The 15,190-nt window shown below is 39.4% G+C and overlaps 1 protein-coding gene across 6 annotated transcripts in view; it reads right to left on the bottom strand.

Annotated features, from left to right (window-relative positions):
* Positions 1–1,679: 1,679 nt before the first annotated feature.
* eps8a (epidermal growth factor receptor pathway substrate 8a) overlaps positions 1,680–15,190 on the bottom strand; it is a 43,307-nt gene continuing 29,796 nt past the window's right edge. Inside the window, exons 14-21 of one of the 6 annotated variants that reach the window (XM_053343983.1) lie at positions 14,770–14,947; positions 14,641–14,672; positions 13,488–13,599; positions 12,298–12,438; positions 9,881–10,121; positions 9,300–9,486; positions 7,746–7,878; positions 1,680–3,384 (exon numbers count right to left, since the gene is read on the bottom strand). In XM_053343983.1, the coding sequence (XP_053199958.1) occupies positions 3,274–3,384; positions 7,746–7,878; positions 9,300–9,486; positions 9,881–10,121; positions 12,298–12,438; positions 13,488–13,599; positions 14,641–14,672; positions 14,770–14,947 (1,135 nt within the window). In that variant the 3' untranslated portion in view covers positions 1,680–3,273. Of the gene's footprint in view, positions 3,385–7,745; positions 7,879–9,299; positions 9,487–9,880; positions 10,122–12,297; positions 12,439–13,487; positions 13,600–14,406; positions 14,676–14,769; positions 14,948–15,190 lie in introns of those variants that run through there. The other 5 variants (XM_053343980.1, XM_053343982.1, XM_053343981.1 and 2 more) reach the window with 5 other exon arrangements.

Genomic DNA, 15,190 nt, shown 5'->3' on the forward strand with positions numbered 1-15,190 from the left:
GATGAATTAACCCTTTACATTCTGACTTTTCCCTCAAAGTGAAGCTCAGGATGCTAAAATGAGTTTTTTTTTGCAGCTTTATGAGAAACAGTCACCATTAAACATGATTTATTTTTCATGTTCTATAAAACAGAGATTGTAAATGTTCCATAAATAAACAGAATACAGTCTGAACAGCTTCAATAACGATGAATGAAACATTTATTAATAACTGATGGTGAGTTTATGATTCAGAGTCAGAATATGATCAGGATGTAAAGGGTTAATAATCCATAACATTCAGACTCATCAGTTTTTAAGCTCTAGTTCAGTTTTAATTGGTTTTTTCCCCAAATTCTTGCACACAGGAAGTGAAGAGGAGATAAGAAAATAAAAGTCTTGTTCTGTCAGTATTTGAGAATTTACAGCAAATTAAGAAAACTGAACTTTAAGAAGCTTTTTATCTGTTTGTGTCACATTTTAAACGATGACATCATTCATCAGATTCAGCCGCTTTAAAGTAAATGTGTGGAAACTGATTTTTTTGACCTGTGGATTTGAGCAGTTGACCAACAGGAAGCCGTCCTGTTATTATAGTTATTATAACTTATAGCTTAATATGATGATGATCAGGTTTTATTGTGCTATAATGAACCGAGCTACTGTGCTTCATCCACAGCGATCAGACACTGAAACACATCAGTGGAAATATAAACTTGATTCTTGGTGATTTTTAACTCTCATGAGTAAAAAGCTCAACAGGAAGAGGAAATAAAAGAGTTCAGCTTCTGGTTTAAGTTTAAAACCTTTAAACAGGAAACAGAGTTCAGCAGCATTGTTGGTTCAGATGTTTAATATGTGAATGAATCAGTTTAATTAAAGCTTGTTGATCAGTTTATACTTTAATAGAAAAGATAAAACTCAGTTTAACTACTAATATATGTTTGATATTAATGTTTCATTTCTCTCTCTAATAAACATTCAGTAGTTTTTACCATTATGATCATTTTTATACTTTAATAGGAGACAGAACTCAAAATATATTGAATCTATTTGTTTTACTTTAGGTGTAAATGAGATAACTGGTAACATTACATTTATATTAGGGCTGTCAAACGATTAATCTTTTAATCGAGATTAATCTCAGAGTTTCCATAGTTAATCACGATTAATGGTGTTTTGAATTGCATGTTTAAAATCCTGTTATTTTCCATTTGAAGGCAGTTTTAAGCCCATAATGTAAAGCATTTCTTACCAGAGTGTCTTAACTGGGAATCAATCACGGCTCTGCTGCGACTCCCACACTCCAAAATGGTCCTTTGGTGGAGCTGAGGCTGGCTTGGCTGCACCTGGGTGTTTAGCGTGGAGGTGCTAACTCAAACTCCACGTACTCCGGTGGTAGTTAAACTCCGTTTGACACAGGTTGCATTTTACTTTTGACTTGTCAACTGAAGCGTCTGGAAGTGTTTTAAAGTTAAACAAGCCGTTCAAAAGTCCAGTAGCTCTCTTACTTTCCATCAGCGCGGTAGGTTTACTGCAGGAGGCCACTTCAAAGCATAGCGCTACAGCTAGAGGAGCCGTCTACGGGGGAGTAGAAGGGACAAAAAGGCTTGACACATTACAATGAGATTAAAACCAATTAACACGTTATGGATTGCATTAATCTAATCGCGATTAACACGTTAACTCTGACAGCCCTAATTTATATTTAAGTTTATATTTAACCTGCTTCCTGTTTAAGGGTTCAGATTTATTATTATTATTATTATTATTATATTAATTTAACATGAAACTGTAACTTTAATCTAGCGCTGGAGTAAAAGTGACTGAAGCAGAAAATGATTTAAACACTAAACTGATTTTTCTCCTTATTGTGCAAAAAATGCTGATCGCCAAAAAAATCAATCAATCAAATTACGTCTCTAACTCTAAATCACTGCTGGCTCATAAATTAAACATTATAATAAACATCTTCTTCATTTCAAGGACATCATTTTCCCTTCTTTGCTTTTTCACATGATTCATTTTTATTATTTTATATATTTATTATTTCAACTTTTGGAATAAACATTGAAAAAAAGAAAAAAGAATATAATATAATATTTCTCTTTATCCCCCAAAAATCTCAACATGTACATTTATATTCATCAGTCTCTAAATCTATTCAGGCCGACAGTCACTACGCTTTTATTGTGAAGGACTACGCTTTTATTGTGAAGGACTCAGTTTATTTAGCAGCTGCAGATTTTTACGTCACATTAAAGTCACAAAGTTCAAACCTTTAAAAACTCTGAAGATATTTAAAGAATCCACAAAGACTCGACTTTAGAAACCTGAAATATACGAAGATAGAAACATTATTCTGATTATTAAATATTATATATATATATATATTAAATATGGAATAAGATGTTTTGTGCTCATAAATCATCCAGAAGAAAGTTCCTAAAATCTTTCCGGGTTTTTTTAACTCGGAAGTCTGAATTTCCGAGTTTTCACTAAACACTGTCCTACTTCTCCCTGTAGACACGATGCTCTGATGTTACCGTCCGTTTCCAAGGTTACGGCTCTAACTGGTTTGTGATGATGTCATCGCAGCTCCAACGAGGTCAAAGGTTAAATGTTTCTGCTTTACGACTCAAATGATTTCTAATCTGTTTCACAACTTGCAACGAGACAAAAGTTTTATTACCAGGTCGTTTTCACGTGTTCAGAGACGAGAAGTTTCAGGATAATTAAATTAATACATTTAAAGTTTGTTTTTGGTTGTTTACAACTTTGGAAACAGGTTCAAATCTTTTCCATCGTTTATTCCACCGATCCTTCTCACGTCCTCACGCTTCAGAGTCTTTGAGGATCCTAAAATACCTTCAAACGTTCTCGCTGCTGATCGCTGCGACTCCAATGTGATGAAAACTCATCTGCAGCTCAAACTGAAGCTAACGAACATTAGCCGCCGTGCTACGTTAATACTGAGAGGTTTGTTTTACTGAGCAGCTGATCTTCACTTTGTGTTCAAACAAAAAGACAAAAATCACCCAGAATCCCAGAGAAGTGTTCACATGAGCTTCATTCAGGCAAAACGTGGCAGATTATCTGGTGAGGGCGTTGCTATGGAGACGAGCTGAGGATTTCCTGCCGGCGCCGCATGATCTCCACGAACTCTGCGTGGTCAGCCGCCGCCTGAGGGTCGAAGAGAGCGAGAGAGACAGCGAGAAAAGAAATAAAAATAAAGTAAGAGGAAGGAAAAGGAAGAGGAGGAGGAAGAGGAAGAGGAAGAGGAGGAGGAAGAGCTCAGTGGGTGCTGCCTTCATCAAAAGACTCCACCCCTGAATCACAGGTGCTGGCTGCTAGTTTCTCCTGCCGCCTCCTCATGATCTGCTGGAGCTCAGAGCCTGAACTCTTCTGGAGACACAGAGAAGAGGAAGAGGAAGAGGAAGAGGAAGAAGAGGAGGAAGATCCAGAGAGCAAACAGGAAGGAAGCAGAGCAGAGAAGCAGAGAGACAAACAGCTGGTTAGAGACAGGAAGTCAAACACAGAGTGGCGTCTCGCTGCTGTGAAGCGACTGAGCGTCTCTAGCGAGCTTCCTGCTGCTGGCTGTCGTTACATGAACCTCTCTAACAGTTTACTATCTAACAACCAGATGTGCTTTTATTTTGAAATTTGATGACTTTTCCTACAGTGGCCCAAAATGCAAAGAAATTAAAATGTTTTACTTTTGTTAGGTAGTACACATTTATTTACTTTTTTAAAAATGATATTAATCGAGATTTTTTTTTTATTTTTAGAATTTTTTAAATTATATTTTTTCCCAAATTTTTTAATTTTTTTTTTAATTGTAATTTCCCAATTTTTTTTAACGTATTTTTTTAAATTGTATTTCCCCAACTTTTTATACATTTTCCTTTGTTTAGGTGGTAGATTTTTTTTAAACAATTAGAAAAAAAACAACCTTATATTTTCCCAATTTCTTTGGCATTTTTAAAAAATTTTATTTTTCTAAATTTTTAAAAATGTTTTTTAAATTTGTATTTCCCAAATTTTTATACATTTTCTGACTTCTTAACCCCTTACATAATGGTCAGGTTAAATTTAACAGCTTGTAAAAACATCCTAAATGTCTTTTATTCTGAAATTTGACGACTTTTCCTCAAGTGGCCCAAAATATAAACATATTAAATATTATATTTAGTATAGAAGGGTTAGGGTTGAGTTAATAGTTTTAATAAGATAGTAGTTATGAGGATGAAGACTGATGGCTCTAATGGTTCTACAATAAACTCCACACTTCCACAAAGCTCTGCTCAGTTTACATTAAATACATTTACATCATTATTATATGTTATACATATATATTATATATATATTATATATTTATATATGTTATATTTTAATGTCTTGGGTAAAAGGGTTGAATATAAGATTTAAGGCTTCATGTAAAAACAGCCAGTGGTGTTTTGGCGTCTGCTGCGGCTGTAAAGAGCGAGGATGAACATCTCTACATCAGCTGGTGAGTCAGGGTGCATGCTGGGTAAAAAACTGGTTCCTCTAAAACTGGTCACACAAACATCAGACTGAGACATAAACGTCATAAACTGAAACTGCTCTAAAGGCTCATTTTTAAATTTGATGAGAGCAGAAATGTACGGAAGACGAAAAATGACTTTTTCTAAAAAATTTAAAAAGATGCTTAAATAGTGACAAAAATACATAATTAAATTAATTTAATTGTATGCATACATAAATACTGAAATAATATAATAATTAGATATAATTAAATTAAACATAAATTACTTAAATGTATGATTACAAATCTACAAATTAACATTAATTTACAACATATTTTTACATTTGTATATTAGTACGAACTTATTAACATACAAACATTTACTGAAGTTAATTATTTGTTGTAAAGTGTGTATTTGTTTTATTTATCTATTAATAAATAAAAACATGTATCATGTCCATGTTAATGACATTTATACATTAATAATGTTTCATCTTTAATAAATTACTTATTGATGAATAAATTAATATTAATTGTTACATAAATATATAAATGTGTAGTGATCATTCTTTACTTTATTAACATACAGACATGAATACATTATTATTTAACATATGAAATATAATAAGGTTTGTTTCTGTATTATTTATTAATGAAAGTGTAGTTTGGGTAGTTCTGTGTTAATCTGACCTCTGTGTGACCAGCTGCAGTAAAAAGGTGAATAAAGGTTTTAAACTCAGAGATTCCCACAGAGACGACGTCACTGCTCATACTCACCAACACGGATAACCTTCAGTTTATAATACATGAAGAGTCTGAGTCTTTTAATTTGTAGGAATCTCTGAAAACTCTGAACTACACATTTTATCTACAGGATGAAGCAGAATGAAATCTCAGAGTGAAACTTTTCATTTACATTCTTTGAAAATAAAAAGAAAGAAAGAAAGAATGTAAAGTGAATTGTGAATATCTGGTTTTGTACGACCTGGGTTTGGGTATTTCCTGTTTTCTGTTGACTGACTTTCAGTAGAAAACATAAATAAACCTGAATGAGATCAATACTAATATTAGTATCAGATCGGCTCTGATTCACTTTAAACCTTCAGATTATAAATGATGGAAATACTGACTTTAGAATAATGTTTTTAGAATAAATGGAAATTAAAACCAAATTAAATCAGATTGTACAAAAGAAGAAATAAATAAGTTTTATAATCAGTTATTTGTGATGTCGCCAATCAATCAAAGCTAAGCGTGTTTGTCTCTTCAGATCTCATTCCAGTCAATAGAAACTCTACTTCCTGGTCTCTACAGGTGTGTGAGGGGGGGGGGGGGCAGGTGAGGGTGAGAGACCTGGGTTCAGGGTCAGAGGTCAGAGGTCACAGGTGGTGAGGGAAGCTAACTGAAGCTAACTTATGATGCTGCTACACAACGAGCACAGACTCGTCCTGACGGCCAGATCCTAAAGATTAGAAACAGCTGACTGTCACATGAGGACGACCCAAAGACAGGAACCGGTCCTGAGACAAGGGGGGGGGGGGGTCCCCAACTAACTCTTGTCTAGTCGGGTCTCTGGTCCAGTCGGGTCTCTGGTCCAGTCGGGTCTCTGGTCCAGTCGGGTCTCTGGTCCAGTCGGGTCTCGGGTCTCTGGTCCAGTCGGGTCTCGGGTCTCTGGTCCAGTCGGGTCTCTGGTCCAGTCAGGTCTCTGGTCCAGACGGGTCTCTGGTCCAGGCAGAACAGTCTCAAGATGGACCAACAAGTCTTAAATCAACATTAACCGATCCCCAAGTACAGGAGACTCTTTGATCCCCAACCAGTCAAAGTCCAACAGATCAAACAACCTGATTGGGTTGTGGTGTGTGTGTGTGTGTGTGTGTGTGTGTGTGTGTGTGTGTGTGTGTGTGTGTGTGCGTGTCTTTGGGACGATCAGTCATCTCAAGTCAAAAAGATGAAGTAAAGTCTCAGGAGTCTTAATGGTCTCGTCCCAATCAGACTGAGGAGCTCAGAGTCTTAAATCTGATGTTTGGTGTATTATTCCTTTAAATCTGGCCGACAGAAGCGAGTCCAGAAGGTCTGAATGTGAACACGATACCTTAATGAATGTAGTAACAGAATCAGAAGATCAAAGGAGGGTCAGAAGAAAACCTGCAGAGGGGGATAGAGACCAAACACCAGACCTTGGCAGAGTTGGGGGATAGAAAACGTAAAGACAGAAACAGACCTGCAGCCAGGCCGAGCTTCCAAACAGGAACTAACCCTAACCCAAACACACACTTTCAGAATAAAAGAGCTGAGATTTGTCTGTTTAACATGAACTTAGCAACGTGTGATAAACTACGACTCCCAGGATGCATTTCAACAACAAACATCCAGTCACAGGCATCATTATGGATGAATTCAGCAACTATAGCAACAGATTTCACTCATAATCACTCTGAGCTGCTCCTCTAACTACAGGAGAGGGTCATGGGTTCAAAGCTCGTCCTGTTTGCTGCTGCTCATGTTTGTCTGATGAACCAATCAGCTGTCTGGAAACTCTCTGATCTGCAGGAGCTAACGAACGCTCAACAACATCTGATAATATCCAATATTCAATAACCAATAGATCAATAATATCTCTGCTCTCACTGTTACACAGCAGAGCAGTTCCAGGTTCTAAATATAATCATGAGATTCCTAAAGACTCCACACTTACATACTACCCAATACTACTAATAATAATAATACTGCTACTGCTACTACTACCCAATAATAATACTACTACTACTACTACTACTACTACTACCCAATACTACTACTACTACTACTACTACTACCCAATAATACTACTACTACTACTACTACTACTACCCAATAATACTACTACTACTAATACCCAATACTACTACTACTACTAATAATGCCATCTAATGATACAAATAATACCCAATAACACCAATAACACCAATAATATTAATAATATTCATTAACACCAATAACATCCAATAATACCAATAAAACCCAATAGCACCAATAATACCAATAAAACCCAATAGCACTAAAAGTTTTGCTGCCAAAGGAAATGTAATGATATCTCTCTGTGCAATGACAATAAAGCTTCTTCTTCTTCTTCTTCTAATACACAATAATATAATGTCTTTTCCCTCTAAATTCTTAAATGAGATATTTAAGAATTTATTTCGTATCAAAAGGAAAAGAAGCGTGAACATGACAGATGTGTGTTTTTGTGATGATGTCATGGTGTAGGAGCAGCACCCACCTCCAGCGCCGCCTTCTGGACGGTCACCTGACTGAAGACTCGAGCGCCGTCGTCGGGACAAACCGTCTTCAGTTCCTCTTTGTTCAGAGAGAAGAGCTGAGCGCCGGTCAGAACACCCAGACTGGTGATGGTGCTGTAACCATAGAAACAGTTATTATCAGGACTGGTGATGGTGCTGAAACCATAGAAACAGTTATTATCAGACTGGTGATGGTGCTGTAACCATAGAAACAGTTATTATCAGACTGGTGATGGTGCTGTAACCATAGATACAGTTATTATCAGACTGGTGATGGTGCTGTAACCATAGATACGGTCATTATCAGACTGGTGATGGTGCTGTAACCATAGATACAGTTATTATCAGGCTGGTGATGGTGCTGTAACCATAGGAACAGTTATTATCAGGCTGGTGATGGTGCTGTAACCATAGATACAGTTATTATCAGACTGGTGATGGTGCTGTAACCATAGATACGGTTATTATCAGACTGGTGATGGTGCTGTAACCATAGATACGGTTATTATCAGACTGGTGATGGTGCTGTAACCATAGATACAGTTATTATCAGGCTGGTGATGGTGCTGTAACCATAGATACAGTTATTATCAGGCTGGTGATGGTGCTGTAACCATAGATACAGTTATGATCAGACTGGTGATGGTGCTGTAACCATAGATACAGTTATTATCAGGCTGGTGATGGTGCTGTAACCATAGATACGGTTATTATCAGGCTGGTGATGGTGCTGTAACCATAGAGACAGTAATTATCAGACTGGTGATGGTGCTGTAACCATAGATACAGTTATTATCAGGCTGGTGATGGTGCTGTAACCATAGATACGGTTATTATCAGGCTGGTGATGGTGCTGTAACCATAGATACGGTTATTATCAGACTGGTGATGGTGCTGTAACCATAGATACAGTTATTATCAGACTGGTGATGGTGCTGTAACCATAGATACGGTTATTATCAGACTGGTGATGGTGCTGTAACCATAGATACGGTCATTATCAGACTGGTGATGGTGCTGTAACCATAGATACAGTTATTATCAGGCTGGTGATGGTGCTGTAACCATAGGAACAGTTATTATCAGGCTGGTGATGGTGCTGTAACCATAGATACGGTTATTATCAGACTGGTGATGGTGCTGTAACCATAGATACGGTTATTATCAGACTGGTGATGGTGCTGTAACCATAGATACGGTTATTATCAGACTGGTGATGGTGCTGTAACCATAGATACGGTTATTATCAGACTGGTGATGGTGCTGTAACCATAGATACGGTTATTATCAGACTGGTGATGGTGCTGTAACCATAGATACGGTTATTATCAGACTGGTGATGGTGCTGTAACCATAGATACGGTTATTATCAGACTGGTGATGGTGCTGTAACCATAGATACGGTTATTATCAGACTGGTGATGGTGCTGTAACCATAGATACAGTTATTATCAGACTGGTGATGGTGCTGTAACCATAGATACAGTTATTATCAGGTTGGTGTAATAGTATTATTATATTATAGTATAACTCACACAGGGCTGAAGCCTTTGGCCTCCAGCCAGCCTTTGACGTCGTCAGCAGTCGAGTCGTACGAGATGTTGAGGGACGGCAGGTTGTTGCTGCTGCGAGACGAAGCGGGAAACTTCTTCTGAGCGCTGCGACCGAGCGTCAGTCTGTGCATCAGCTCGTCCTGAACTTCCTCCATGTTGGACTTCCTGCCTGTAACCATGACGACGAGAGACACGCTGAAAACATCTGGATGTGATTATTAATGCTAACGTCTGTGTTTGTCAGATGAATGAAGGTCACTGCAGGTCACATCACGTAAAAGTTGTTATTTTACATTCAGACAAAAAACTGATCAATTGATCCATCAAGTTATCTGCTAGTTTAATTTAGGTAAAACCCAATTTTGGTCAGGACTCGGTATGTTTGGACCCGGTCTGTCGGGACTTGAGCTGTCGGGACTTGGTCGGGACTTGGTCGGGACTCGGTTGGGACTCGGTCTGTTGGGACTCGGTCTGTCGGGACTCGGTCTGTCGGGACTTGGTCTGTCGGGACTTGGTCTGTCGGGACTTGGTCTGGACTCAGTCAGGACTCGGCCTGGACTCACGGCTGATGGCGGGTCTCTGGTTGCTATGGTCTCTCATAGCGACGCTGCCGTTGTCGCTGGAGGTGGAGCTGTTCTGCCGGCTCACGGAGCTGCTGCTGGCTTTGGGTCGGGGGGGCTCGGCGACCGGAGGAGGCAGCGGCGGCGTCGGGAGCCTGGCGGGCGCCGGAGGAGGCGAAGGAGCCGCCGGCATCGGAGCCGCTGCCGGTTTACTGGGGATGAAGTCCGTCCTCGTTGTCTGTTTCTGACAGAAGGACAGAAGACTGAGACACAAAGACACAAAGCACTTCCTCTAAAACATGAAGACACTTCCTCTAAAACATGAAGACACTTCCTCTAAAACATGAAGACACTTCCTCTAAAACATGAAGACACTTCCTCTAAAATATGAAGACACTTCCTCTAAAACATGAAGCACTTCCTCTAAAACATGAAGCACTTCCTCTAAAACATGAAGCACTTCCTCTTAAACATGAAGACACTTCCTCTAAAACATGAAGAATAGGGCTGTCAGCGTTAACGCGTTAATCGCGATTAGATTAATGCATTTAATCTCATTTGAATGTAGCAAGCCTTTTTGTCCCTTCTACTCCCCCGTAGACGGCTCCTCTAGCTGTAGCGCTATGCTTTGAAGTGGCCTCCTGCAGTAAACCTACCGCGCTGATGGAAAGTAAGAGAGCTACTGGACTTTTGAACGGCTTGTTTAACTTTAAAACACTTCCAGACGCTTCAGTTGACAAGTCAAAAGTAAAATGCAACCTGTGTCAAACAGAGTTTAACTACCACCGGAGTACGTGGAGTTTGAGTTAGCACCTCCACGCTAAACACCCAGGTGCAGCCAAGCCAGCCTCAGCTCCACCAAAGGACCATTTTGGAGTGTGGGAGTCGCAGCAGAGCCGTGATTGATTCCCAGTTAAGACACTCTGGTAAGAAATGCTTTACATTATGGGCTTAAAACTGCCTTCAAATGGAAAATAACAGGATTTTAAACATGACATTCAAAACGCCATTAATCTCGATTAACTATGGAAACTCTGCGATTAATCTCGATTTAAAAAATTAATCGTTTGACAGCCCTAATGAAGACACTTCCTCTAAAACGTGACACTTCCTCTCTATACACTGAACACTATAAACTCAATAAGACAAATATCTCAAAGCATTAAAATCTAGAAAATAATTTCCTGTCATCAGCTGTATTAGGGTGAATTAACCCTTTAAAGCCTGAACATGAAATTTGAACATGTCGTTTGATGTTTACCTCGTTCAACTCTCCCAGTAATTGCTGGAAACATGAAATGAAACATAAATGAAACATGATGATGAAGATGTTTCACTCACAGCACTGCAAACTGTCTACAGACATAATAAATAACGTCTACAGTAACGAGCTTCTAATATTTAACTAAACATAAAGATCTTAAACTAGTAAAACCCTCTTAAAAGGAGCAGTCTGACATTTATCACAGTAACTAGATGAGATTCAGGAACTCGTGAGTTATTAACTCCTGATAACTTTAAATCAGGGACCGGCCCCCAGGCCCACTTTCCTTCCTGTGTTCTTTTCCTTCCTTCTTCCCTTGCCTCTTTCCTTCCTTCCTCCCTTTATTCTGTCCTTCCATCTGTCCTTCCTTCTTCCCTCCTTCCCTTCCTCCTTTCCTTCCCCCCTTCCTTCCTTGACTCGAAGACCTCTGAATCTGCATCGTAACATGTGGCTCATCATTATGGAGCTAAATTAAAGGTTCAGTTTGTTAAATTGATCCTAATTCTCATCTGCTGTGAAATGTGAGACTGTTCCTTTAAGAGCAGCGAAGCAGACACACACACACACACACACACACCCTTGTGTTTAACTACACACACATACACACACACACCCTTGTGTTTAACTACACACACACACACACACACACACACACACACACACACACACACACACACACACACACACTCCTCGTCCTACCTTAAATAACTCAAACTCCTTCTTTGGCATCATAAGCTTCAAATGTTGAAAAAATAAACACGAAACTGAAGATGAGACGATGATCCAACACAGGTGTGTGTGTGTGTGTGTGTGTGTGTGTGTGTAGTTACCTGGATAGTGTGTAGTTGTGGATAGTGTGTAGTTACCTGGATAGTGTGTAGTTGTGGATAGTGTGTAGTTACCTGGATAGTGTGTAGTTGTGGATAGTGTGTAGTTACCTGGATAGTGTGTATTGTGTGTATAGTGTGTAGTTACCTGGATAGTGTGTAGTTGTGGATAGTGTGTAGTTACCTGGATAGTGTGTAGTTGTGGATAGTGTGTAGTTACCTGGATAGTGTGTATTGTGTGTATAGTGTGTAGTTACCTGGATAGTGTGTAGTTGTGTATAGTGTGTAGTTACCTGGATAGTGTGTAGTTGTGTATAGTGTGTAGTTACCTGGATAGTGTGGCTGTAGATCGGTTCTCCTCGGCCCGTTATGTCCACAGCTTTCGTAACCTCCAGGATGTTGTTCGGTACGTAGCCGATCATCCCGCCGCCGTTACGAACCTTCCACCACTGCTTCCTGTCGTCGATCACCTGACAGAACAGTTCATCACTTAATAACAGAGACTCCACAATTGACTTTCTGCTGATATCCGATATTCCCCAACTCTTAATTTCCGATACCGATATTTTCAGGCTCTGACCACAGACTGTATAAAGAAACAGACGTAACATCCGTGACGTCACCCATTGGTTTGTGGACTGCTGCTCGGAAGCCAATAGTTTCTAATCTAGGCAGCGCCATCTTGAAAATTTCAGGTGCATGCTGGGAAATATAAAAACACTGATTCTACTTATATGGGCATGAGGTGGAGTCATGGGCGGAGCGGGGAGGTTGCTATGGTTACGAGGGCTGGATCTCGAGGACATTGGTCAATCAACCTGTCAATCAGGACGTAGCCACGCCCTAATGCATACCCTGCTTTATCGTCACATATAAAATCAGGGAGGCCAAAATGTCCCAAATGAACATCATACTGCATTGAAGAAGGCTTTAAACTAGCGATTGAGACCATAAACACATTTTGAAAACGTTTACTGAGGTTAGAAATCAAGTGAGAAGTTGGTGAATTCTCTATTGACTTGTATAGAGACGGTCGCCCCCTGGTGGCCTTTTGATAGAATGCAGCTCTAAGTTACTTCCTGGTTGGCTTCATTTCAGAGGACCGGAGCTCCCCGCCTGGTTAAACCTTGTTTCTGTTGGTGTGTTAGTGTTCATGGCGGTGGACGCTATGAACTTGTTAGCCACGGTTAGCAATGGTTAGCGACCCGTGAGTCTAGCGTGTTGTTGTTTACATCATCTAGCGCGCCCCGGTAAACAGGCTCGGAAATTCTGAAGCCTACAGAACAAACATCGGTTATAAAAACCCGATACTTCCCGATATTACATTTTAAAGTAAATATCAGCCGATAATATCAAACATCCCTAGTTACAAATGAACAATAGTATTCCATTAGCTTTATTTAATATAAAAGTTATAATGTAAGATCATGCCTAACTAGTTGATATGGTGTTAGGTAGGAAGGAAGGAAGGAAGGAAGGAAGGAAGGATGTAAGATCATGCCAATCTAAGCTCGGTTACCTCGACGACCTCGTCCTTCAGCACCGACAGCTCCGTGTTGTTTCTCGCCACGAAGTCGTATTTGGATTTGGCAAACAGTTTTGATTGGCCTCTGCTGTCACCGTCAAAGCTCCTGAAACACATCAGCCAATCACAGCGTCCGCAATCAGGACCAATCACAGCGTTCACAGAAACATACGGAGTCCAGAAGGCGCCAAAAAAAACAAAAAACACACACAAAATTTAAAAAGTTCAGAGTGTAAATGACTAATTATAAAACACATTAATCTGAACCAACAGTTACTTTCATTATTAATTAATCTGCCTTATTATCCTCAATAATCTGATTACTCTTACGTCACAAAAAAGTGAAAAAGTGAAGTCATAATTTCCCAAAACCTAAATTATGAAATGTTTTTTTTTTTTAAACCAGAAAAATAACACAAAATATCAAATGTAAATAAGTAAAAATTCTGCATTTTTACTGGAAGAATAATTAATAGATTGTTTAAACTCTATTTAAAGAGCACAAATTCATTCATTTCTGGATCATTTTACGACTAAAATGACTCAATGCTCCAAATTACTAATATTTAATTAACAGATAACAAACTTTTAATTTGTTCTCTTAATTTGGCTCTGTACGATAAAATGTTTATCCAGATACTGTATGTGTGGACTAATATTAATATATAAGTTTAAAACATCTGATACATCACACAGAAAAAGAATAAAACACAAATACTCAAAACAGTTTAAACATTTCTCTACTGAATTTTTCCATGTTTGAATTTGGCTGTTAAATGTGATGAATTATAATTATGAATTATTAATTATGAATTTAACAGCTGGTGGACGTGAGGAACGTTTCCGCCGAGGAGAAGCGTCCCAACTTCACCTCAAATTACAGAGACACGAAATTTAAGAAGATTCAGCGAGAAAAAGATTTCAAAGAGTCAGGATCAGAATCAGAATCAGTAGAAGTACGAGAGTCAGAAACAGAGCTGGAGGGTTTTAGGACCCAGCGGAAGGTGAAGTGGGAGCAGTTCTCCGCGGCGTCATGTGACCTCAGAGTTACCGGTCCACTCGGCGGCTGATGGCCTGCTTGAAGGCGGCCATGGCCGAGTCCTGGTCCAGGATCTGCATGCGTTTGTAGGCGGAGCTGAAGGCGTACCCGTCTGCAGGAGGGAACCTCTGCACCCCCGACTGCTGAGAGACAGGAAACACAAACTGAATCTTAAATCGAGCCCCTAAACCTTAATCACGATCATTATTAGATTAATTGAGCAGCATGATGTCATACCTCCTGAGCCAATCGCATCCTCAGCTCCTCTTGTCTCTGGATGTCGGCGTTGGCGAGGCTCTCGGTCAGCTGACTCAGGTCCAGCTCTTGGGTCGCCGGCGGCAACGCTGGAGGCTCCCAGCCGTCCCGAAACCTCAGCACACAGGGGGGGAAGTAATGATCCTTTGGCCACTCCAACCTGCAGATTCAGCAGCTCGGTGTTAAAGACTGTGTAAAGTGAATTCAGACATTTTCTTCTAAACACATTAAATAGGTCATAAATGTATTTCTAAAAAAGGTTAAAAAGCATTTCAACCATTTAGATTTGAATTGTGGAGCTAGGATTAGCATAAACCCGCCCTGCTGCTGTAGAGGTAGAAATACATTCAGCACACACTACTACTACTACTACAGTCTACAGTTAGCCAGTTAGCTGAGTTAG

The sequence above is a fragment of the Scomber japonicus genome, chromosome 23 (genome assembly GCF_027409825.1).
Source record: "Scomber japonicus isolate fScoJap1 chromosome 23, fScoJap1.pri, whole genome shotgun sequence".
Lineage (NCBI taxonomy): Eukaryota > Metazoa > Chordata > Actinopteri > Scombriformes > Scombridae > Scomber > Scomber japonicus.